This window comes from Astyanax mexicanus, chromosome 4, assembly GCF_023375975.1.
Source record: "Astyanax mexicanus isolate ESR-SI-001 chromosome 4, AstMex3_surface, whole genome shotgun sequence".
NCBI classification, from domain to species: domain Eukaryota; kingdom Metazoa; phylum Chordata; class Actinopteri; order Characiformes; family Acestrorhamphidae; genus Astyanax; species Astyanax mexicanus.
This window is the reverse complement of record NC_064411.1, coordinates 28,524,563-28,551,330: the sequence shown is the minus strand read 5'-3', so window position 1 is coordinate 28,551,330 and position 26,768 is coordinate 28,524,563. Positions and strand designations below refer to the sequence as shown.

The following is a 26,768-nucleotide window of genomic DNA, read 5'->3' as shown; positions in this document are numbered from 1 at the left end:
CACACCATCAGAATTGTTGTGATGAAACTGGATCTCATCAGGACCACCCCAGGAAAGGAAGAGCAAGAGTTTCCTCAGTTGTTTAGGATAAGTTAATCAGTTACCAGCCTCAGAAACCACAAGTTAACAGCTCCCCAGATAAGAGCCCCTAAATACTTCACAGAGTATTTTGGTTTGTTTAACGCTTTTAAGTTGCTACATGTTTCCTTATGTGTTCCTTCATAGTCTGGATGACTTCAGTATCAAACAACAAAGCACAATACATTTCCTTTACTGTCACTTTTTATGGACGTGAATGCATTTAGTGACAGGAGACAGAACATCAGTAAAGAGTTTGGAAGAGCCTGTCTTTCTTTTATAAACATCACATATTTAGTTTGGCCAGATCCGAAGAGCTCTCTAAAGCATGCAGTAGGAGGCCTATAGATGAGACACAGAAGTGATTTAACAATGATCTCAGAACACTTTGAAATCAGCTAATATATACTAGCACATCGTAAAATATTTGAAAGTAAATTTAAATTTTTAATATTTCAGTAATTCAGTAAATCATATATTATATAGATCTATTAAACACAGAGTGATCTATTTTAAGCATTTATATTTCTTTTATTGTTGATGATTATGGCTTACAGCCAATGAAAAAAAAAATCGGGATTAGAATATTATATAAGACCAATTGGTACTTTTGGCAGTGTACTGGTTTGGAGAGACATGTCATCTGCTGGTGTTGATCCACTGTGTTTTATTATCACGTCTAAAGTCAGAGCAGTTTTGTTTTCCCACAAAATTTTACATCCCTTCATGCTTCTCTCTGCTCACAACTTTTATGGATTTCATTTTCCAGCAGGACTTGTCACACTGCCCAATTGGTCTTATACATATTCTAATTTTTTGAGACACTGACTTGGGTTTTTATTGGCTGTAAGCCATAATCATCAGCAATATGTATTTCACATTTTTAACTTAATTACTGAAATAAAGTTACTTTTCAATGGTATTCTAATTTGTTGAGATGCTCTAGTGATAAAAAAAATATATATATTGAAAAACAGGTTTTCTGTGAGGCAGAAAATTAGGATGCCCAGTGGCTGTAGTTTTTTTTATTCCAGCCAACAAACGTGTGCCATCAGCTGTGTAAAGACTGCCGAATTTGTTCATTACATCCGTCTCACAATAGTGAATGTGAATCAAATGTCCATATGTCTAAATATTTAATTTTTTATAGGGTTTTCTAATTATTTTCACATGGCTGTACTTCCACACCTATGCTCGTGAGTATATACATAAATATATGAGAAGAAATAACAGATAAATAGATTTTCACCCTCCTTTTCCCTTACTTTTTTTAATAGAATGACTGTGGTCCAGAGCCACTATGTTGTTGCCATCTGGCTCCACAAACCTGGCCAATTTTCCAGAGCTGGAAGAGCTTTGAGATTAGAATGTTCCTCTCCTCATCTTGAATGTGGACAGTGGGCTTTAATTTGTGTGGAATGTAGTCAGCATTCGGTCTCTTTTACTGTTTGTGTCAAAAATCAGTGACTTATAAAAAAGGTTTCAGTCCAGAAACAAGACACATTTCCATGTAAAAGTCCTTTCTTTATTTTCTTAGTTTAGCAATTTATCAACTGTACAACCCTGTAATTAATAAACCTATGCTCTAACCATGCTAACTGCCCCTGATTATTAATGGGGGCTCACTCATTTTGTCTCTCTCCCTTTCTCGTTCTGTCTCTCCCTCTCACTCACTCTGTCTCTCTCCATCGTTTTGTCTCTCCCCCTGTCTTGCTTTGTCTCTTGTTTACTCATTCTGTCTCTCCCTCTCTCAATCTGTCTCTCCCTCTCTCGCTCTGTCTCTCCCTCTCTTGCTCTGTCCCTCGCTCACTCATTCTCTCTCCCTCTCTTGCTCTGTCTCTTCCTCTCTTGTTTACTCGCACTGTCTCTAACTCACTTGTTCTGTCTCTCCCTCTCACTCACTCTGACTCTTTTCATCGTTTAGTCTCTCCCCCCTTTTGCTCTGTCTCTTGTTCACTCGCCCTGTCTCTCCCTCTCTCGTTCTGTCTCTCGCTCACTCGTTCGATCTCTCCCTCTCTCGTTCTGTCTCTCGCTCACTCGTTCGATCTCTCCCTCTCTCGTTCTGTCTCTCGCTCACTCGTTCAATCTCTCCCTCTCTCGATCTGTCTCTAGCTCACTCGTTCTCTCTCCCTCTCTCGCTCTGTCTGTGGCTCACTCATTCTGTCTCTCCCTCTCACTCACTCTGTCCTTCTCCACCGTTTTGTCTCTCCCCCTCTCTTGCTTTGTCTCTTGTTCACTCGTTCTGTCTCTCCCTCTCTCATTCTGTTTCTCGCTCCCTCGTTCTGTCTTTCCCTCTCTCGCTCTGTCTCTCCCTCTCTCGTTCTGTCACTCCCTCCCTCGCTCTGTCTCTCGCTCACTCGTTCTCTCTTCCTCTCTTTCTCTGTCCCTTCCTCTCTTGTTTACTCACACTGTCTCTCACTCACTAATTCTATCTCTCCCTCCCTCTCACTCACTCTGACTCTCTCCATCGTTTTGTCTCCCCCCTCTTGCTCTGTCTCTCCCTCTCTCGTTCTGTCTCTCGCTCACTCGTTCGATCTCTCCTTCTCTCGCTCTGTCCTTCTCTTGCTCTGTCCCTTCCTCTCTTGTTTACTCGCTTAGTCTCTCGCTCACTCACTCTGTCTCTCTCAATGATACTTGCTCTCTCTCCCTCTCTCATTCTGTCTCTCACTCACTTGTTCTGTCTCTCGCTCACTCATTCTCTCTTTCTCTCTCACTTTGTCCCTTCCTCTCTTGTTTACACGCTCTGTCTCTCGGTCACTCGTTCTGTCTCTCCCTCTCTCGCTCTGTCTCTCAGTCACTCGTTCTGTCTCTCCCTCTCTCGCTCTGTCTCTCTCGCTCTGTCTCTCAGTCACTCGTTCTGTCTCTCCCTCTCTCGTTCTGTCTCTCCCTCTCTCGCTCTGTCTCTCGGTCACTCGTTCTCTCTCCCGCTCTTGCTCTGTCCCTTCCTCTCTTGTTTACTTGCTCTATCTCCCCCTCTCTCACTCCCTCGCTCTGTCTCCCCGTCTCGTTCACTCACTCTGTTTCTCTCTCTGTGCAGTGGTGTTGTGAACTAGAATGTGAAAACTAAAATGCTAAGAACTAGAAGAAGTAACAAATCCAAGTTATGTTTGAGTTCCAACAACTTTCGAGTTTAAGTGTACAGGCCTTGTGGTGAATGGGGATCTGTGGATCCATCACATGAGAGTTGGTCACCCCTATAGTGATATGAGTGTGATTCTCCTGAGCCCAGATGTTATCAGCACAGTGATCCTCTGCCGCTCCCCCGCTCTGACACATCAGTTAACAGATGCCTGTGCTGACCAACATTTCACTAGGAAGGACAAGGGTAGAGAGTGCCATCTACCTACCCAGAAAGAGCACAGCCAGTTGTGCTCTCTCAGACTCCAGCTACTGATGGCAAGCAGCATGAACCAGGATTCGAACAGCATGATACACCACTTCCCAGATAGCAAAAGAACATTGACACAAGAACATCAGTGGCAAAATCGCCAACGCACTAAAACAGCCTGGTCAGAAAAAAGTTGCCACCTGGATTTAAGTAAGTAAATGATGTGGGGTTGATGCTGCAGTTGGTCAGGTCTAGATTCAGCAACAGTATGTGCTGAAAGAATGAGGTCAGCGGACTACCTGAATATACTGAATATAGACCAGGTTATTCCATCAGTGTTTTTTTTTCTTTCCTGATGATACAAGAATATTCCAAGATGACAATGTCAGAGAACTTTGGTCAGGCAGTGTATGTACTAGTATTTTAATCGACACCACTAATATAAATTGCATTGTACATTTCTTATATTCATTATTTTATTTACATTTAAATATCCACTATAAAAAAGTTGCGTTTTAAGAAGTTAATTACAGAATATTGTCATAATTAAACTGATTAATTTTTTTACTCGATTGACACCACTAATTAAAAGGTTTATTGCGGAATATCCCAAAAACCTGATACTCAGGCTACGTTCAGATTACAAGCCAAATTACTCGACTCTGATTTCTTGCTCAGATCGGATTGGGCTATCTTGACGGTTCACATTCACAAATTAAGTGAGCTGTATCTGTATCTGTGTAATGTGAACGAATCTGTCCCTAAAACACTTCAAATGCGTACATTGATACGTGTAAACAACGCCTTCTTCACCAACAAGAAAAAAATTCATATTTGAGAGACGACTTGTAGCTTTATAAAGGGAAATGGATGACTTTGTTAGCAGCTCATATGTGGAGCATCTTTTGCTGGAGTGGAGAGTAAACAGCTGGTCTGAAATACAGGTTCAGGTGCTTTTGCTGTTTTTGCAGTTATAGCTGCACAGCTGCACCAAGAAATGCGTGGGTACCAGAGAGAAGCACTTAGCGCTAATACCTAATGTGTAAAAACAAAAAGATCCATGAATTCCGATTTATTTGACCGTTCACATTTATGTCGCATGTCTATGGATCGGATATGTATCCGATTTGGGACCACATATGAAAGTGACTCAAATCTGATTTGAAAAAAAAAAAAACTTGTTTGCACGTTCACACAGCCATGAAAAAATCAGATCTGAGCCACATTGAGCAAAAAATCGGATTTGAGTCACTTCAGTCTGGTAAAGTATGTAGAAATCAGTGCTGGCGCAAAGCTCCGTGCGGTCAGCGCCCTCTGCTGGCGGCTCGCGCGCGGCCGGGCAGGTCACGTGACGCGGAGAAGAGCAGCAGCGGCGGCGGGCGCGAGCGGGAGGAGCTGCAGCGGCGCTGAGCTAAAAATCACGGGGATTACAGTTACAGATTCCGCCAGCTGCAGCACCGAGCCACGGAGCCCCGGAGCCGCGGGACACCGCCGGACCGACCGACCGACCGACCGACAGCGGCGGGGCTGAGGGGGAGGGAGGCTCGTGCTCTGCCGTTAATATTCCCTGTGTGTGCGTGTGCAGCTGTAGTACGACCCCCCTCCTCTCCTCACACACACACACACTCATGCTGGCGGTTGGCGCCGCGGGGACGGAGCGCGGTTGATACACGGTGCTGCTGCTGCGAGGAGCGCGAGGCTGCGCGGGAATGGCGGACCGGGACTCGATACCGCTGCCGCTGGAGATCCGCGCGCGGCTCGCGGAGCTGGAGCTCGAGCTGTCGGAGGGTGAGTGTCCGTCCGTTTGTGTCTCGGTTGGGCTCCGTTACCCCGCCCCCTTCATATTGGGGCGCTGTGTGTTTTCGCGGCGGCGCGCGCCGTCTCCTCCGGTTAGACCCGCACACGGGCCTCCCAGCCTCGCGCGCGCTCCGGTTGTTTACTCCGCGGGGCTGCGGGTCCGTTGAACCGGTTCTCTCAGTAAATAACGGTCGCGGTGTGAGAGAGTGACCTTGGGTGACGCGCAGTAAATCGACCCTGATTAAATCAGACCGAGTGTAGATCAGTGATGCCTGAGGGCTGCACGATATCACCTGTGTTTTTATATATATATATAACGCTATATATCACGATATATAGCGTTATATCTCCTAACGTCTGTCGACACGAAGCTCTCATATCGATATTTACTGCAAGTGTGTTGCTAAATATTTCAATCAGTCTGCTAACTATGTTTTCCTGAAACCATGAAAACTAGGGATGCATCAGATAGTCACCCACCATTTTTTTCAACCTTTTTTTCTTAAGCTCTATCCGGACGGGATTATTTTCTCAGGGGGACGGCTGTGAAAAATATTTCACACTTCTGCTCAGTGATAAAACTCCTGCATCCGGACTGCAATTGATAAACAGGAGGACCAGTGAGTTTTTAGGCTTTCTCGGTCACATGACATCGCGTTCAGTAGCTCCTCCACTTCCACAAGCTGTTGTGTTCATACATGTATCTCCCAAAGTGTAATTATGCTGCGTAGCAGTGGACTTATAGTTATTTTAATAAATGCGAGGAGACGAAAAACAGTAGATCATTCAGCCTGTAATTTTCTCATAGGACGTCTGAGAAAAACACGTACATGGATGGGAATAAAATCACAGAGGACCCCCATAAAAGAGAAAATTACCTCAGGACCCCGTGATAAACTAATCCTGTCCGGATTGTGCTTTAGTATTCTGTGTATAAAAATATATTTATATCACAATGTAACGCTATATTGCCTAATGCCTGTTCATACGATAGTCAATATTCTTTTAATATGATCTCGATAGGCTAGGTTATTTTTTTTTTTCAATTTAATTTTTTCATCAGTCAAATCAGCTGTTATTGTTGAACCATGTGGACGAACTAAGGATGTATTAATCATTCATAATATTTTTAGTATTTAGTGTATACATTGTGCCTAAACTAAACAACATTACAGTGTTATAAATAGTAGAAAATATATGTATTCAGTAGTGGTGTGTATAGCAGTGATGACTAATCCACAATGTTAATGGTGGTGTATGATATGACCTATATTTATAATCACAGTATACTGTTATAAGGCCAAATCTAAAACTGCAGGTACATTTAATTCTCTGCGGTGTCAAATGTGATAAGATTCCACTCATCAGTCATATCAGCTCTGTTATTATTATTAAACCATGTAGGTTTAACTAGGTATGCATTTGATATTCACCTGTCATTATTCTTTCCTTTTTTCTTAGTATGTTGTGTATAAATTGTGCCTAAACTAAAAAAAAAAACAAGCTTTATATATAGTAAACAATAAATGCATTTACTAGTAGTGTGTAGAGAAGAGGTGACAGAGGCACACTGTGAATAGTGGTGGGCAATATGACCTATATTTTTATATCACAATATATATTTCCCAATGCGCATCAATATAATATAAATCTGATATCAATATGAGGCACATTATATGTACAACAAGCATTATAAATAGTGTAAAATCATTGCATTTGTATCATCATACAAGACTGATTCAGTCTGGCAGTATGTGCAGTATTGATGACTGAGCACACTGTGAGCAGGGCTGCATGATGTGGCCTATTTTCTGCAGTGTCACGTATGTAAAGATTTCACTCAGTCAAATCAGCTCTGTTTATCTAACCTAAACCACAAGCAATATACGTATCCGTATACAGCTCTGAAAAAATAAGAGACCACTTCAAAATGATGAGTATCTTTGATTTTACCAAATTGAAAACATCTAAAGTACAGTGAGTCCAAGAAGTATTTGATCCCTTGCTGATTTTCTTTGTTTGCCCACTAATAAAGACACTATCCTTCTGCACTTTTAATGGTAGATATATTCTAACATGGAGAGACAGAATATCAAGACAAAAATCCAGAATATAATTTTAAAGAATATATTTTAATTAATTTGTATTTCAATGAGGAAAATAAGTATTTGATCCCTCTTGCCAAACACACTCAATACTTAGTGGCAAAGCCTTTGTTTGCAAGCACAGCGGTAAGACGTTTGTTGTAGTTAACCACAAGTTTAGCACACACACCAGGGGGAATTTTGGCCCACTCTTCTTTGCAGATCCTCTCTAAATCATGAAGGTTGGTGGGCTATCGCTTGGCAACTCTGACCTTCAGCTCCCTCCATAGATTTTCGATCGGATTGAGGTCTGGCGACTGGCTGGGCCACTCCATGACCTTAATGTGATTTTTCTTGAGCCAATCCTTTGTTGCCTTTGCTGTATGTTTAGGGTCGTTATCATGTTGGAAGACCCAACCACGGCCCATTTTCAGATCCCTGGCAGAGGGGAGGAGGTTGTCCCTCAGGATTGTGCGGTACATGGCTCCATCCATCTTCCCAGTGATGCGGTGAAGTAGCCCTGTACCCTTGGCAGAGAAACACCCCCAAAACATTATGCTTCCACCTCCATGCTTGACGGTGGGCACAGTGTTCTTGGGGTCATAGGCAGCATTTTTCTTCCTCCACACATGGCGGGTGGAGTTGAGGCCAAAAAGTTCAATTTTGGTCTCGTCTGACCACAAAACCTTCTCCCAATAACTTGGTTCATCTTTCAAATGATCATTGGCATACTTGAGGCGCGCCTCCACATGTGCTCTCTTCAGCAGGGGTACCTTTCGGGCACTGCAGGATGTGAATCCATTGTTGCGCAAAGTGTTGCCAATTGTTTCCTTGCAAACTGTGGTCCCAGCTGCCTTCAGGTCATTTGCTAACTCCTGCCGAGTGGTTGCAGGACGATTTCTGACCGTTCTCAGCATCATTGCCACCCCATGAGGCGAAATCTTCTTTGGAGCACCGGGCCGAGGTCTGTTGATTGTCATGTTATACTCTTTAAACTTTCTGATAATTGCACCAATAGTTGTTACTTTCACATCCAACACCTTACTAATCTTTTTGTAGCCCATTCCAGCTTTGTGAAGGTCAACAATTCTGACTCTGAGGTCCTGTGACAGCTCTTTGGTTTTACCCATGTTGGAGATTTGAAATCTGTGTGATCTGTCTGATTCTGTGGACAGGTGTTTTTCACACAAGTGATTAGTGAGAACAGGTGGCTTCAGGTCAGGTAACAAGTTGATTGGGAGTGTCTAACTGGTCTGTAAAAGCCAGAACTGCTAATGAATACTAAGGGATCAAATACTTATTTCACTCCATGAAATACAAATCAATTAATATATATTCCTTAGATTTATTTTCTGGATTTTCTTTTTAATATTCTGTCTCTCCATGTAAGAATACATCTACCATTAAAAGTATAGAATGATCATGTCTTTATTAGTGGGCCAACGAAGAAAATCAGCAAGGGATCAAATACTTCTTGGACTCACTGTATAAGCAAGAGGAAGATTGAAGATCACAAGCCATCAAACCAAGCTGAACTGCTTGAAATTTTGCACCAGGAGTAAAGGCATACAGTTATCCAAAAGCAGTGTGTAAGACTGGTGGAGGAGAACATGCCAAGATACATGAAAACTGTGATTAAAACCACCAAATATTGATTTCTGAACTCTTAAAACTTTATAAATATGAACTTGTTTTCTTTGCATTATTGGAGGTCTGAAAGCTCTGAATCTTTTTTGCTATTTCTGCCATTTTTCATTTTCTGCAAATAAATGCTCTAAATGACAATATTTTTATTTGGAATTTGGAAGAAATGTTGTCCATAATTTATAGAATAAAACAAAAATGTTCATTTTACTCAAACATAAACCTTTGCAGGTATTTTCTGTGGCTTTTATATTAAAAATGGGTCATTTAATTTTAATCATATCATCAAAATAATTGATCGATACAAATTATTCTGTCTTTTAATTTATTCGGACCAATACTGAAAGTATATATTTTTTTTAAAGCCAAGTTACGTTACATTATTTTGCTTGATGAATATTCAGTGCATCCATTGGTTACCTGCAATTCTAGAATGTTCTTAATATCGATATTGATTTCGAAATTAGATCATATCAGATCAGCATTAAGAAAGACACTGTCACATAAATAGAGTCTATAACATCCAGCCTTATCAGCATTGTTGTTTTATTCTATAAACCACAGACAACATTTCTCCCAAATTCAAAATAAAAACACTGTAATTTAGAGCATTTATTTGCAGAAAATGAGAAATAGCTGAAATAAAAAAAAGATGCAGAGCTTTCAGACCTCAAATAATGCAAAGAAAACAAGTTCATATTCATAAAGTTTTAAGAGTTCAGAAATCAATATTTGGTGGAATAACCTCCTTTTTAATCACAGTTTTCATGCATCTTGGCATGTTCTCCTCCACCAGTCTTACACACTGCTTTTGGATAACTTTATTTTTACCTTTTTAAAGCAGTTCAGCTTGATTTAGTGGCTTGTGATCATCCATCTTTCTCTTTATTATATTTCAGAAGTTTTCAATTTGGTAAAATCAAAGAAACCTTTTAAGTGGTCTCTTATTTGTTTTTCCAGAGCTGTATATTGTGATATAAATATAGGCAGTGTTGTCCAGCACTACATGCTTTACATGGTTTATGGAAAAAACTGATATTGTCTCAACAAACATGAGAAAATATCAATATCAGAATAAAAGATATGAAATATCATATGAACAGGCATAAGATAGATAGATAGATAGACAGACAGCTATTTTATGTTTCACTAATTAAAGCCCAATTTAAAGGGCTTTTTTGCCATTTACTTTTTTGCCAAATAATTGCTGAATATTCAGTGAATCCGTAGATTAAATAACAATAATAACAATATATAATATATAACAATATATATACAATATATATACAATATATAACAATATCAGTGCTGATTTGACTGATAAGTCATATCCAATATGTACCTACAATTCTAGAATGTGCCTTGTATTATTATCGCAGTTACAGCATATCGACCTACATGAAAAATATATTGTGATATTAGTATATATTGTCAATTGTTATTGACATATTTTCTTTTGTGATATATACTGATGCTGAATTATCGTCCAGCCATAGCTGTGAAGTGTGAGGATTTGTCCTGCTGAAACACAGATCATCCCCCCTGCTGATCAAAACAACACCCTATATTTCCCTTTCTGGCAACCCCACTGAGCGCTAGCTTCCCGGTCTCGTGCTGTAGGGCTGTATCGAGGTTGTGTTGTTCGATCTTATCGTTTATCTAATGATTTATCACATGTTTAGAGCATGAAAGAGACGCAGAGGTCTGTGCACATCTCTCCCCCCGTCTCTGTTTTTAACAGTGAGAGTTCTTCTGCTCTGAGATAATCCTACAGAATCCTCCAAAATACTGCACGGCCTGGTGTGTGTGTGTATGTGTGTGTTTTGTAGGGTAGGGGAGAGTGGGTCATGTTCAGTCTCTCCAGCTAAAGCAGGCCTGTTTCATGCTGATTGCATCATTTCACTCAGCAGAAGATGGACAGTTTTACCTACCAGTTTTACCCCCATTGTTTGTGTTTGTCTTTTATGTCTGCATTTTCTTTATAAGGGCATGATTTACACATCAGGGATCTGTCTATCTTTACTATCTGTCTGTCCATCCGTCCATCCATCCATCCATCCATCCATCCATCCATCCCAAAACTGAAGAAGAAAGCAATATTTGCCTAGCAATATAATCATAACTGTAATGGCAACAACAGTGCCAAAGCATTACAACAAAATACAGTAAAACAAACTCAGGAATAATTACAAAATATGTAAAGGCATTTTAATTAAATTTATTTTAATTCAGGGTATTTTTGGTGTAATGATATTCTTTGTGAAAACACTGAAAAATATTGTATTTATTTCAAGAATATACTTATATAGAATATACTTTATTTCAAGAATATACTTATTAGACATATATTATATATATATATATATATATATATATATATATATATATATATATATATATATTATATATATATATATATATATATATATATATATATATATATATATATATATATATTATATATATATATTATTAGACAATAAATGTTTAAGTTTAACATACGGTAAAAACATTTGTAATTTGTATGGATTCTATGGATGCGCTGATGCCGATATACATATGTATGACATATAGAGAGACTAGAAACCCTGGTATAAGTTAGTTATAAGTTAGAAACATGTTTACTGGGATTTTTATTTATTTATTTTTTTTACTGCTTGTTTCGTCGACTGCTAACAGATTTAAACCTTTTTATATAAATGAGGTTAAATAAATAAAGCAATAACTCTTTATTAATTATTGAAATAATAATGAGGAAAAATGAGCTTTTAGAGTAGCCAGTGTTGGCTAATTGTAGTAGTGTTGCCAGAGTCACTTTTTTCCAGCACACAGTTAATACCTCAGCAAGTTTCAGGTTGAAATATCTAAATATCGGCTGATGTTTTTGTCCTGTTTGTTAACAACAGTAACTTACCAAGACTCTGACTTTATAATTCTTCTTCTTCTTCATCTTCTTCTTCTTCTTTTTATAATAGAAAAAGAATACTTGGTTCATGCATATAAACTGGAAACATTACTATATAATATTACTATATAACTATATAACATATAACATTACAATACTAGAAACAAATTGAAATAAAACATAAATCATACTTTCAGGCTTGAAGGCTTCTTCAAGACAAAGAAATACAGCTGTTATCACATGTGGATTTTTAAAATCACAATATATTGTGTATGACAACATAGGGCACACTGCTACAAAATAAGTAACTATAGTATTAAATAAAGGGAATACAAATTTTAATTCAAATTAAGCAAATTTACAGAATTATTTACCTCACAAAAAGAGAAAAAAAACCATACATTTGCTTAATATTTTATATTTTTTATATACATTTTCATTGAACAACACTAAAGATATAACACTTTGATACAAATTAGTCAGTGCACAGCTACAGTATAACAATTCCGCAAAATAACTTAAAACACAGCTATTAATGTCTAAACCACTGACAACAAAAGTAAATACACCCCTTAGGGAATATCACCAAATTGTGCCCAAAGTCTTCATATTTTGTCTGGCCACCGTTATTTTCTAGCACTGCCTTAACTCTCTTGGGTATGGAGTTCATTGGAGCTTCACAGGTTGCCACGGGAATCCTTTTCCATTCCTCCATGACGACATAAAGGAGCAGAGGGATGCTGGACACTTCTTTCCTCCTCCTCCTTCCATTTGAGAAAGCCCAAGGAGTGGTCAATTGGGTTTTAGGTCTGTAGACATGCTCAGGATCCTCTGTTATCTTGGAGGTGTGTTTGGGGTCATTATTATGTTGGAAAACTCCTGTCTGACCCACATCCAGGAGGTAGGGGATCATGCTCTGCTTTGGATTGTCACAATACGTGTCGGAATTCAGCTCCCCATTGCTGGAAGCACTCATGCAGCCACAGACCATGATGCTCCCAACACCATGCTTTTCTTTAAGCAAGGGACGTTTGCCTTGGTACTTCTCACCAGGACTCTACCACAGATATTGGACATTGTCTGAGCCAAACAAGTTTACCTTGATCTGGTCTGATCTGGTCTAGTAATCCATGCTCTTGAACTGCTTGTCTTCAGCTAACTGTTCGCAGGCTTTCTTGTGCATCAGTTTCAGCAGAGGCTTTCTTCTAGGACAGGGCCATGCAGACAGAGTTAATGCAGTGAGTGGGGTATAGTCTGAGCCCTACAGGCTAACCTTCTACTTCTTCAAGCTCTGCAGCAATGCTGGTAGTAACTAAGTCATTCTGGATCTTGTGTTGAACATGTGAACTCAACTTTTTTGGTCAACCCTGAGTGAAACCCATCCTGGAAAACCACTGCATAGTCTTGGCCATCATGCTGTATCTCAGTTTAAGGCATTGTAAGCATTCTTCTTATAGCCTAGGTCATCTATGAGGAGAGGAACAATTTTTTTTTCTCACAATCTTAAAGAGCTTTTTTCCCCCTGAAGTGTCCTGTTGAATATCCAGTGGCCAGTATAAGAGTATGTACCCAAAACACCAAATTTTAACAGATTGTATTCCCATTCACACCTGGGACCTTGTAACAATAACAAGTGTCATGACACAGGGGAGGGAAAATGGCTAATGATCCCCTACCTCTAGGAACTGGGCTGTATACCAGTTTTCCAACATAATAATGACCCCAAACACACCTCCAAGATTTAACTGCCTTGCAGAGATACAGACTGGGCAAGCATTTTTCCAGACCTACACTGAATTGAGAACCTGTGGGGCATCCTTAAGGGTAAGGGGGAAATGGAAAAGGTCTCTAACCCTGGTATTTAATCACAATTTTCATTCATCTTGGCATGTTCTCCTCCACCAGTCTTACACACTGCTTTTGGATAACTTAATGCCTTTACTCCTGGTGTAAAAATTCTAGCAGTTCAGTTTGGTTTGATGGCTTGTGATCATCCATCTTCCTCTTGATTATATTCCAGAGATTTTCAATTTAGTAAAATCAAAGAAACTTATCATTTTTAAGTGGCCTCTTATATTAATGATGCATCAAATAATCAAATACAGCTGTGATGTTAAAAATGTTCAGTGCCCTATAAATATTTTTAAATGTTACCTTTGTACAATTGCTTTTTTTATTAAGGCAATTTAAGCTGTGCAATGTTGACAAAAGTCACAACATTTATAAAAACCTGTAAAAACAAATGTGTTGGCTATTTGACTTTTTTTGCAAAATGTGCATTTCTGAGCATCCTGGGGCCATACAGCAGAAATCTAGAGGAAAACTAGCTCACAGAGCTCACAGGATCTCAGCATCTTTCCCTCCATAACCTGAACTAAAGATGCTCTTAATGCATTGTTGCCACATGCTGGTTTTGCCCCACTTTCTGTACTGCCCTCTGATTGGTTTAATCCCTATTGTTCCATAATCTAATTGGCCAATGGCACAAAAGCATGCAGGCAGAAGACACTTGTTGGGGGATTAAGGCATCCCGCTGGTCAGAGGGAGCACACATATGTACAGTGAATGTAAACATGGACTCATTTCTGTAGATCCACTCACATCTGCACGTTTCTGTATGTAGAGCAGGTAGTAAAGTGTAGTATACTGATCACATCTGGAAATCTAAACGCTCAGATATACTGGATCGTTGATCTGACTGATCGTATTATTAGGTAAACACACGCTTTGCGTTTGGGAGGCGTGTAATTGGATGAACTCCAGTCACATCTTTGGACAGACTCTTTTGTAATCTCTTAAACAAAGCATTGCAACAGCAGGCTGCTCTACTGCAGTGCAGTTAACCCACATTAGGAAGTGAAACTGTATCAAAAGCATTAGAAAGCAAATATTTGGATGGAGTTTTTCAGCCTGAATAATTCATGTAAAACACTGCCTTTTTTTAAAAGTTAAATTTCACTGTTTCCTCTAACATTAACATTTTCTTCAGCTGTTGCACTCCAAGCCCCCTTCTTCTGATCAGAAGAAGAGAAAATAGTTTTACGCTCATTTTTACTTGTATAAATTAAATAAAACAAAAAGTTCTGCATCATTCATCACTTTTTTCAGTTGTTTATACACTGAGAATTAGGGGTGTCACGATTCCGTAAATCCTCGATTCAATTCTATTTCCGATTTTAGGGTCACGATTCGATTCGATTTTTTTTTTTTTTTACAGCAGAGAGGCCTATGGCAGTTTTATATTAGTCTATGGTCAGTCATTGGTTTGATTCATCAAATTTACAATATCTTATTTTAAAAGGTGGGCTTGATATAAGTGATACAAGTGATCTGTAATACACCACATTAGGCATTAGGCAATTTAATTAAGATATATATATGTAATGCCATCTAGTGGCTTTTTTTGGTAGCAGCAGTGTGCACTATTAAAACAGCAATGTGCAACATAACAAAATAAATAATACAAAAATACAGGAACAGTCATGTACAAAATAATAGAAAAATTAGAGCCTTAACAAACTGAACTCTATCCTACTATAACAGTTAAACATGAGAAATAAGACTCGGTCCCTGAGAATGACAAGTTTTTTCTTTAATAAAGATATATTATTGACTTTATCTGAGAGAAAGATGCTCCTTAAGGTACCAAAACTATTAACATATTTGAGGCTAGACCAAACAACTGTTATTTATATATTTTCAAGTTTTTCTTTAAGAAGATGAGAATGTCCACATTCTCTGGAGAAAGGGCTGCTCTTTGATCAGTCACAATGTCCGTGGCATCGGCTACAGCGTGCTGCGCTATTTGTGTAGTGCACGCGTGCTTGCGTAGCTTAGAGAGAGGGATCGTCGATCATCTTTTTGACTTTGATGCTCGAGACCATGACATAATTTCGATCGATTTCGATAAAATATCAAAATCGTGACACCCCTACTAAGAAACAGTGTAGTGTCTCTTTACAAACTGGCTAAAAGGTACAAGCTGGACAGTACTAGGACAGTAATGTTAGCTGAGCTAAGTGGCTTGAGTAGCACTACTGAGGTATATTAATGATTAGAATAGCACAGCTCAGGTAAATGTATTGTACTTTGTTGGTTTGTCACTGGGATGTTAAAAATGTAAGTTTAATATGTAGTACAAATGTAGTTTTGTAACTTTTTTCTTTAAAAAGCAAGAAAAAAATACATTTAAGATATATTATTTAAAAAAAATTAAAACCTGTAAACAAAATTTGTTCAGAATTCAGCCTTTGGCCCTAACATGATTTGGTTTTAGTTTCGGCCAATTATTTTTTATTTTGGGGTATTTTTAAATTATACAGTAACTTAATAAAGCATTTATACATTACTTTTGAAAATGTATGAATGCATAGTAAAAAAAATGCTCAGACATTAGTTTTGGAATGTTAAAGATATATATTTTTTAAACAAAGTCAGCACACAGGCCCATTCATGTCAATGCTCTATTTTCACCAAGTAAATACAATAGACAATATTAAGGGCAGCATAAATGATTGAGGTTATGTATATATACGGTAAAATTAGTCAATAATAATAAGAATAATTATTGTGACCGGCCAATACTACAGTGTTTTCCAATCTAAAATATATGCATTCTATTTGTATTTAGGCATATTGTCCTAAGCTAATGATTATAGTACCAGAATACCTGTGATGTATTGGATAGACTTTGTTTTATATTTTCCCAAGTTGCCGCTTATTTCCCCTAGTGCAGTTTACTATTTGTCAGCATTTACTCAAATAAGTGCCTTTGTCCGTTTCTCTCTCTCTCTCTCTCTATCTCTGTCTTTCTCTCTCTCTCTCTCTCTCTCTATCTCTGTCTTTCTCTCTCTCTCTCTCTCTCTTTCTCTGTTGCCAGGTGTGTTGCTACAAAGCAGGTGCTTCTATAAACAAACACACACACACCGCCCTTTCTCTTGACTCACACACACAGACACAGACAGTATATGTATCTTTGTGAAACAGGGCGTCCCTCGTGTGTCCATCACACATGCCCCAAATCCAGACAGGCAGGAGTTAATATTTTATACGTATGCTGTCAGTTACAGGGGCGGCACGGTGGCGCAGTGGGTAGCACTTCCGCCTCACAGCAAGACGGCCTGGGTTTGATTCCCGGGTGGGGCGACCCGGGTCTTTCTGTGTGGAGTTTGCACGTTCTCCCCGTGTCTGCGTGGGTTTCCTCCGGGTGCTCTGGTTTCCTCCCACAGTCCAAAGACGGCACGTTCAGGCTAATTGGATGTCGGATACAAATTGCCCCCTAGGTGTGAGTGTGTGAATGAATGTGTCTGTGTGTCTGTCTGTGTCTGTCTGCCCTGCGATGGATTGGCAGCCTGTCCAGGGTGTATCCTGCCTTCCGCCCGATGCCGGCTGGGATAGGCTCCAGCACCCCCCCGCGACCCTTAATGGATGAAGCGGTTGATAATGACTTGACTTGACTTGCTGTCAGTTACACACTTTCTGTGTGTGTGTGTGTGTACATCTGCACCTGTAGAGAAAATTAAGTTCTCATAAATGAATAACCAAAATAAAAATGCAGAAATATTACACCACATTACATATCATTTAAAGAGATTTTTCATTCATTCATTCATTTATCCGTTCATCCATCATCCATATATTCATTCATTAAATCACACAGTCTCTGACCCTCTCCTGCTGTGTGTGAATAGGATCTTCATAGGGGTGAACGGCAGAAAGAACAGGCTACATGCTATTTTTAGTCTCAGTCATGTGACACTGCATCTCTCTCCTATTGGCTGCCCTCACTCAGAATGTTTATATGCATAACAAGCCCCCTATTCCTTTATAGAGGCCTATAGGTGTGTGTGTGTGTGTGTGTGTAAAGTATATGTGCTGTGCAGAATGAGAAGGAAGGCCAGAAGATGAGAGGAGGACAAGGAACATAGAGAGAGATTGTGAGAAAGGGAAGGAGGAGAGAGAGAGAGAGAAGAGAAGAGAGAGATTGTGAGAGAGGGAAGGAGGAGAGAGAGAGAAGAGAAGAGAGAGAGAAGAGGAGAGGAGAGAGAGAGAAGAGGAGAGATTGTGAGAGAGGGAAGAGGAGAGAGAGAGAAGAGGAGAGAGAGATTGTGAGAGAGGGAAGAGGAGAGAGAGAGAAGAGGAGAGAGAGATTGTGAGAGGGAAGAGGAGAGAGCGATTGTGAGAGAGGGAAGAGGAGAGAGGGAAGAGGAGAGAGGGAAGAGGAGAGAGGGAAGAGGAGAGAGAGAAGAGGAGAGAGAGAATGTGAGAGAGGAAAGGAGGAGAGAGAGAGAAGAGAAGAGAGAGATTGTGAGAGAGGGAAGGAGAAGAGAGAAGAGGAGAGAGAGATTGAGAGAGGTAAAGAGGAGAGAAGGAGAGTGTTAAAGGGAAAAGAGGAGAGAGTGAGAGACTGCGAGAGAGGAAAGAAGGATAGAGATAGATATTGAGAGAGGGAAACAGGGAAATATAGGGAAACATGAGAGGTTGTGGGAGCGGGAAAGAGAAGAGAAAGGAAAAGATGAGGGAGAGGGAAAGTGGAGAGAGAGAGAGAGATTGTGAACAAAGGAAAGAGAAGAGAGAGAGAAGTGGAGAGAGATTGAGAGAGAGGGAAAGAGGAGAGATGGAGATTGTGAGAGGAAAAAGAGGAGAGAGTGAGAGACTGCGAGAGGAAAGAAGGATAGAGATAGATATTGAGAGAGGGAAAGAGGAGATATAGGGAAAAGGACAGGGAGCGAGATTAAAGGAAAGAAGAGAAAGTGAGAGAAAGATTGCAAGAGAGGGAAAGAGAAGAGAAAAGATAGGAAAAGATGAGGGAGAGGGAAAGTGGAGAGAGAGAGTGATTGAGAGGGAGCAAACGTAGAGAGTGAGAGTAAGCAAAAGAGATTGCGAGAGAAGGAAAGAGAGAGATTGAGAAAAGCGGGAAAAAGAGAGAGAAAAGAGGATATAGATAGATATTGAAAGAGAGAGAATAATCCAATAATAATCAAATCATTTACAGCAGACATTTGTTTCAATTAATTTACCTTACTATAATTTAAACAATTTAAATTTAGTATTTTTTATTGTTATATTGTTCTGCATTGTAGATAATTACTTGTCTGGATTTTCTCAGTCAGCTTTATGAGGTAGAATCACTTGGAATTCAGGCTTTCAGTTAACAGCTGTGCTAAACTTATCAAGAGTTAATAATAACTTGAATTTCTTGTCTCTTAATGTGTTTAAAAGCAAGTAGTGAAGAGGTAGAGTTACAGGTAAACAGTGAATAGCTCTATGTGAATAATGTTCTAAATCATATTAAATCATGGCAAGAAAAACTCAACTAAGTAAAGAAACAATGACTTTAAGAAATGAAGATCAGTCAATCTAAAAAAATTAGGAACTTTGAAAGTATCCTCTATTACAGTCACAGCAGAGACCATCAAAAACGTTATGATGAAACTGGCTCTCATCAGGATCGCCCCTGGAAAGGAAGAGCAAGAGTTTTCTCTGTTGTACAGGATCAGTTTATCAGAGTTACCAGCCTCAGAAACTGCAAGTTAACATCTTAACCCCAGATAAGAGCTCCTAAATGCTTCTTCACTGAGTATTTTGGTTTGTTTAACTTTTAAGTTACTACATGATTCCTTATGTAGGGTATTGTACATCTCCCTGTCTGCATACCTCAGCAAATTCCTCAGCATTATCTGCTTACATGTAATACTCATATTCCACTTTCTTTTGCCCTGCCATCAGCCCTTTCAGATTAAAGAGAGAGAGAGCGAGAGATAGAGAGACCAAGACAAGGAGAGATAGAGAGAGAGGGAGAGAGAGATTTTCACTGCTGGGTTCAGGTTGCACTGTGTTTAACTACACCAGTTCCTGTTTCTATTTATAATTTGCTCTGAATGGAGCAATCTTTACTGGGCCTCATTGTGAATTCCTGGCCTGAGCCCTTTAGAACCTACAACTAGTCTCCTAACTCACCTGAACCAGTTACTGAGTGCTGACTGCCAACAATAACATGCGCTTAATAAGTATATGAACTAGAGGTGGGCGATATAACAACATTTTATTGTATTCTGATAAATGTTCTTATTGTATCAACCATATACAGGGGTTGGACAATGAAACCGAAACACCTGGTTTTAGACCACAATAATTTATTGTGGTGACGGACAGTTCTGGTGGAAACAGGAGAGTTGAGGTGCACATTGAATTCTGCCGTGATTTGAGCAGCCGTGGTTTTATGTTTTTTTGGATACAATCCCGGTTAGCACCCGAACATCCCTTTCAGACAGCTTCCTCTTACAGCGTCCACAGTTAATCCTGTTGGATGTGGTTGGTCCTTCTTGGTGGTATGCTGACATTACCCTGGATACCGTGGCTCTTGATACATCACAAAGACTTGCTGTCTTGGTCACAGATGCGCCAGCAAGACATGCACCAACAATTTGTCCTCTTTTGAACTCTGGTATGTCACCCATAATGTTGTGAATTGCAATATTTTGAGCAGAACTGTGCTCTTACCCTGCTAACTGAACCTTCACACTCTGCTCTTACTGGTGCAATGTGCAATTAATGAAGATTGGCCACCAGGCTGCTCCAATTTAGCCATGAAACCTCCCACACTGAAATGACAGGTGTTTCAGTTTCATTGTCAACCCCTGTGCTTTTTAGGCATATTGAAGATACCATTAGTACTTACAGATCACTGACAGCTGTACACATCATTAAAGCTAGTGTAATTAGTGCAGTTTAATTGAATGAAATGCAGCATATTTTGAATAAATCACTGTGTATGAGTAAAAGACAGTATTTAAATAGTGTTTATTTAAGGATCTGTCACTATTGATCCCTCTACAGATTTCTTTTTTCACTTTATCATACTGATATTTTTTCCAATTATCAAACAAACTTAGATAGATAGATAGATAGATAGATAGGTAGATACTTTATTTATCCCGAAGGAAATTTAGTATCAGACAAAGATAACCTGAGTAAATATAAAACGCAGTTCTTAAAAGATGTTTCTGTTTATTAAAGAAAAAAAAATCCCAAACCAATCTAGCCCTGTGTAAAAAAGTATTTGCCCCCTAAATCTAATAGCTTGTTTTTGTCACTCTTGGGCAGCAACAACTGCAATCAAGCTTTACTGATAACTGGCAACGAGTCTTTCACATCTCTGTGGAGGAATTTAGTTCCATTCTTCTTTACAGAATTGTTTTAATTCAGCCACATTGAAGGATTTTCCAGCATGAACATCCTGCTTAAGATCATCCACAGCATCTCAATCAGACTTTAACTAGATCACTACAAAACCTTCATGTAGTTTTTTTTTAAGTCATTCAGAGGTGAACTTGTTTGAGTGTTTTGGATTATTGTCCTGCTGCAGAACCCAAGTACACCTGAGCTTGAGGTCACAAACAGATGGCCGGATATTCTCCTTCAGGATTTTCTGGTAAACAGCAGAATTCTTGATTCTATCTATTACAGCAAATTGTCCAGATCCTGAATCAGCAAAGCAGCCCCAGACCATCACAGTACCACCACCATGTTTTACATGTAGTGTGATGTTCTTTTTCTGAAATTGTGTGTGTATGTATGGGTTTTACACCAGATATAACAGGACACAGACCTTCCAAAAAGTTCCACTATTGTTCCGTCAATCCAAAGAATATTTACCCAAAGCTCTGGAGATCTTCAAGATTTTTTTTGTTAAATGTGAGCTGGGTTTTTTTTTTTTGCTTTGGAACTCTTCCGTGGGGACCATTTTCTACCAGTCTCTTTCTTATTATTAAATTGTTACCAATAACATTAACTGAGGCGAGTGAGAAATGCAGTTATTTAAATGTTGTTCTGGGTTCTTTTTCAACCCCCTGGATGAGTTGTTCATGCCCTTTTGGAGTAATTTTGGTCAGCTGGTCACTCCTGGGAAGGTTTACCAGTGTTCCATGTTTTCTCCATTAGTGAATAATAGCTCTCACTGTGATTCACTGGAGTCTCAAAGTTTTTGAAATGACTTTGTAACCTTTTTCAGACTGATAGATGATCAATGACTTGGTTTTCTCTTCTGTTTTTCTGAATTTATTCAGATCGGGCCATGATGTGTTGCTTTTTGAGATGTTTCATCTGCTTTCACCACAAACAAAATTCAGTAGTTCGCCAAGAGTATCGTTATCGCTAAAGTACCATTAAATATTTTTATTTTAGGGTCATATCACCACCCCTATCGCAGAATCAAAGTATCAAGATATCATCATTATCGTGGGGAATTTATCATCATAATATCATCATCATATCATAAGATACCTTTGTGCCAAATGCATAGCTTGCACACCCAGTAATACCGTATAACGCTGTAATCTTTTGGGACAGTATGGAAAAAGTGCTTAACTCTGGACACCACAGATTTATTTTGACTGTTGGATATGAGGTAAATGGGTGAATAGAAAAAACTTTAAACTGAATTTAAATGGTGCAAAATGTAGTTTTACTGGGTGTTTTATGGTTGGTGGAAATGAAAAAAAAAAAAAAGTTTTTTTTTTTTTCTATAACCTACATTTCTCTAAAATGTACCTCTTAATCAGCGGTTTAAGGCCCATTTAAGGCTCTTAAAGCTCATGTAATGAACAGTGTGGTTATGGCATCTACAGTGAAACCAGTGCTCAGAGGTTCTAAAAATAGCACCATCACTGGCATTATGCTGTGTGTGATTATGGATCTTAACTTCCACCAAACACATACGTGCACACAGTGGATGCTGCAGGAAATGTTTCGGATGCTTTAGATGGTGCTGAGAGCCATGCTAAGTAATGGTGTGTGTGTGTGTGTGTGTGTGTGTGTGTGTGCGCAGTAACTGGCAGAAGAGTGTCTGAATAAGCCTGTGACCTACATACAGTTTTATTATGCCATATGACAACATGTTCTGGAGAGAATGAGGAGAGAGAGAGGGGGTGGGGTTTCTGTGTGTGTGTGTGTGTGTGTGTGTGAGGAACAGAGAGCGAGAAGAACTGATGGTATGAAGAGTACATGTGGTGATTGTTTGGGCCAGATCTGTCCAAATGCTTTTGCTTTTGTGCTTTTCAGTGTTGAGTCTATTGAGCTTAAACTGTAAAATCATATATTACATAGAAAAATGTGCGAGTGCCGGTTGAGCAGGGGCGTGCACTTTTTAGCACCCCATTCATTCACAATTATGGCTGCACGGACGCACAATGTCACCTAAGGCAATAAAAACAAACACGTCATGTTGCAATGTTTTCATTCTTGACCCAAGAAGTAGATACACAGCGCTGTCTCTGTGTCTGTGTGAGTGACAGGCTGCTGCTGCCTGAGAAGCACGAGGGGGAGGGGGAGCGAGAGGGGGAGGGGCGGGCAGGAGTTAACACAAGGTAACCGCATGGCCTCCATCCACATGGTTGGGCACATGCTAGTAAACGTGGGCACGTGTGGAAATCTGTGCGCCTCAGTCCAGCAGAGTTTTGTGCAGATATTTTCGGTTACAGATGAAATCACATCTGGATTTTAAACCCAGAAAAACATGCACTTATTTACCTTTAAAAAGCCATTTAAATGCCTGATTAAAGGGCTGATTACTGTTGTTTAGCTGTTTTCCTCGGGTTTTGAGAGCTCGGCGCTAACTCAGCTTTTGATCGGTCCGGATGCGAGACAGTGTGCGGGTGGGGGTGGCGCTGGTGACATCATAGGCTCTGCATTGTTTAATATTGCGATATATATCGTCCAAAAAAATTATATTTGCAATGTAAAATTTCTCCAATATTGGGTGTTATGAAATCGTGTCCAGTCAAAAAGCTCCAATGTACAATGTACTGATTTCACTATTTATAGCTATATGTTTAAGTAAACAAACTACAGACAACATTTCTCCCAAATTCCAAATAAAAATATTGCCATTTAGAGCATTAATTTGCAGAAAATGAGAAATGTCTGAAATAACTAAACGTTGCAGAGCTGTCAGACCTCAAATAATGCAAGGTAAACAAGTTCATATTCATACATTTTTAAGAGTTCAGAAATCAATATTTGTGTCTTACACACTGCTTTTCGATAACTTTATGCCACTCCTGGTGCAAAGATTCAATCAGTTTTAAATGAATGATTTTTATTAGACGCAGTTAAGTACTTGCTCACACATTCTACTACCACACAGCAAGAAAGAGACAGTAAGGACCCTATTTTAGTGATCTATAGCGCACCGATCAATTGTGCATCACGCAAGGGTGTGTCGATGTGTCTTTGGTATTGTGAGGACACTAAAAATATGCCTTGCGCCGCTCAAAAGTTGCAAAAGGCGTGTACTAATTATCTTAATTAATCATGGGTGTGGTTGATTTTGGGCCCAATGTGAAATAAACCAGTCAGTGTGGCAGCTGTCATTTCCTTTAAGAGCTCTGGTGACTTTGGCACGTTCGTATCTTAACAGCGGGGAGCTTTTGTGCGTTTCAGCAGAGAATACTGACCTGTGTGTTTACACTGTGAAGATACACCAGCAGCTCATTTAAGGGAACAGTAATTTATTATTTTATTTCAGTTATCTCAGTTATTTTATTCTTTATTCTGTTTATTGTTGAGTTAAAAGTCAGGTCTGCGCTCTGCAGTGCGTCCGTGTGTGTGAAATTTACCTGAACACACCTCACTTTCAGACCACCACGCCCATCAGTGTAGATTTATTCCCGAACTCTGATGCTATTTTAACGGCGCAGACACAAAGCGTGAAAGTAGACTGTTGATGGGGTGTAAGATAGCAACAAACATTGCAACGAGCCTTGTGCAGGGTGTACGATAGAGCCCTAAATGTGTATTTGTATGTGTAAGGTTAATTTGTATCAGGATTGGATTGGACTCTTGGTATATATATGCTGGCTATCTGCATCTTCTACTATGTACAGCTATTTTTTTAAGCACAGAACTGATCAGAGTCAGACTGTTTCACATCTGTTTCTTATATCTGCTTCAATTGGTATATAATAACAAACCAGATTCACACTGGTGTGGATTTGAGACCAATACTAAACATTTATCAAATTTAATTTAATTCATGTTTGGCTTATTAAAAAATATAACAAATCTGCCTGAGATCATATGTGACTATGTGGATCATCTGTATTTAGACATGCTCCACTTCATGCGTGTGTCTTGTCAGTCTGTCCATTGATGTGTGTATAAGTGTGTGTCTCTGTGTGTGTATAAGTGTATGTGTGTGTGTGTGTGTGCTGTCTATGTGCAGCTCACTGATGAATGACCTAGTAACTCAATTTAAAGAGGGTGAGATTTGATTTGATTTTCTTGTTATCTTTTGTTATCTTGTGAGTGAGACTAAACACTGGCCAGCGTGCTCAGGGTAGGGGAATGTGAAGGAAGTGTGTTATGGAAGTAATGCCTGAAAGTTGATGCCAGATAGATGGGACATCCATCTTTTTTGAAGATGTGCACATATTACATTTAACATTCCTTTTATCTCCTGCATCTAACATGCATTGATATGTGAAAAGAAAAAATAATTTATACAAATCAATGGCTAATTTATTTGAAGTCATATTGCCTGTTTCAGGAGCAGCATCAGGCCTACACTCCACCCCTCCTCCCCAAGCCTTCTCTATGTAAAATAGCACTGCTGAGGCACATTTATGATTAGAACAACACTGCTAAGGTACATTTATGATAAGAATATCACTTCTAATGTACAATCATGATTAGAATAGCACTTCTGTGGTAAATATATTATTGGAATAGAATTGCTGAGGTAAAATAGCACTGCTGGGATGATTAGAATAGCAGACTGTCGAGATTTTATGATTAGAATAGCCCTACTGAAGTGAATTCATAATGAGAAATGCACTGCTGAAGTAAAATTCTCATTAGAATAGCACTGCTGAGGCAAACTCATGATAGAATAGCACTGTTGAGGTAAATCCATGATTAGAATAGCAAAGCTGGCATACATTTATATAATATCACTTCTGAGGTAAATTGAGTATGTATATAATAGAACTGCTGAGGTAGGGTTATGATTAAAATAGAACTGCTGAGGTAAATGTATCATTAGAATAGCACTAATGAGATACATTCATGATTACAATAGCACTTCTAAGATTAAATTCATGATTAGAATTGTACTGTTGAGGTAAGTTCATGATTAGAATAACACTAATGATGTAAATTCATGATTAAAGTAGCACTGCTGAAGCAAATTCTTGATTAAAATAGTACCACCAGGGTAAATCTATAAGTAGAATAGCACTGCTCAGGTATGGTGTGACTGCTGGGATGTTAAAAGTGTTAAATTAAGATTTTAATATTTAAAAATATTATATATATTGAGTTGTGTTTTTTTTTTTTTGCACACCTCATTACTGTCCAAATACATATGGACCTGACTATATATGTAGTTTGTGTGTGTGTGTGTGTGTGTGGCAGTGATGTGAAAGACTAATGTTTAAACAGACCTTCTACAACAATTCTGCATGAGTAAGTAGATGTGATCCAGGAAATCTGAATATATAATAAAAATGCCTGTGGTCACATCCTGGGTCTCTCTTTTCCTCTTTTCCTCTCTCTCTCTCTCTCTCTTCCTCCCCCTCCCTCTTGCTCTAGTCTTTAGGGGGGTGGTCTCTGGGGAGTATCTCCTCCCTTTACTGGTTTTCTGCTGGTCTCTGGGGGCTGATCACACTTCTGTAGTCATGGATGTGAGCACTGCGTGAGAGAGTGTTCCTGGATGCAGTGTGTGTTTGTGCCTGACAACCTTAAATCATTCAGCCAACCAGTGACATCACTAAGAGAGAGTCATCTGAAATTGTTTTGTTACATTTTGTGCAATTTTTATTGATTTGTTTGTCATAAATTCAGATTTTATAAATATGTCCGAGTGTTTTTAGACTATAAGTTCTAAAATTTGATAAGTCACTTTGGTGCATTTCTCAAAACAGTTTATACAAAG

General features: G+C 39.1%; 1 protein-coding gene across 1 annotated transcript in view; it reads left to right on the top strand.

The window, feature by feature from the left end:
* The first annotated feature begins 4,765 nt into the window (after window positions 1-4,765).
* The window catches only part of dip2cb (disco-interacting protein 2 homolog Cb), a 72,588-nt gene continuing 50,585 nt past the window's right edge, over window positions 4,766-26,768 (top strand). The window contains exon 1 of the mRNA XM_022679263.2: window positions 4,766-5,194. Within this exon, the coding sequence (XP_022534984.2) occupies window positions 5,116-5,194 (79 nt within the window). The 5' untranslated portion in view covers window positions 4,766-5,115. The remainder of the gene's footprint in view (window positions 5,195-26,768) is intronic.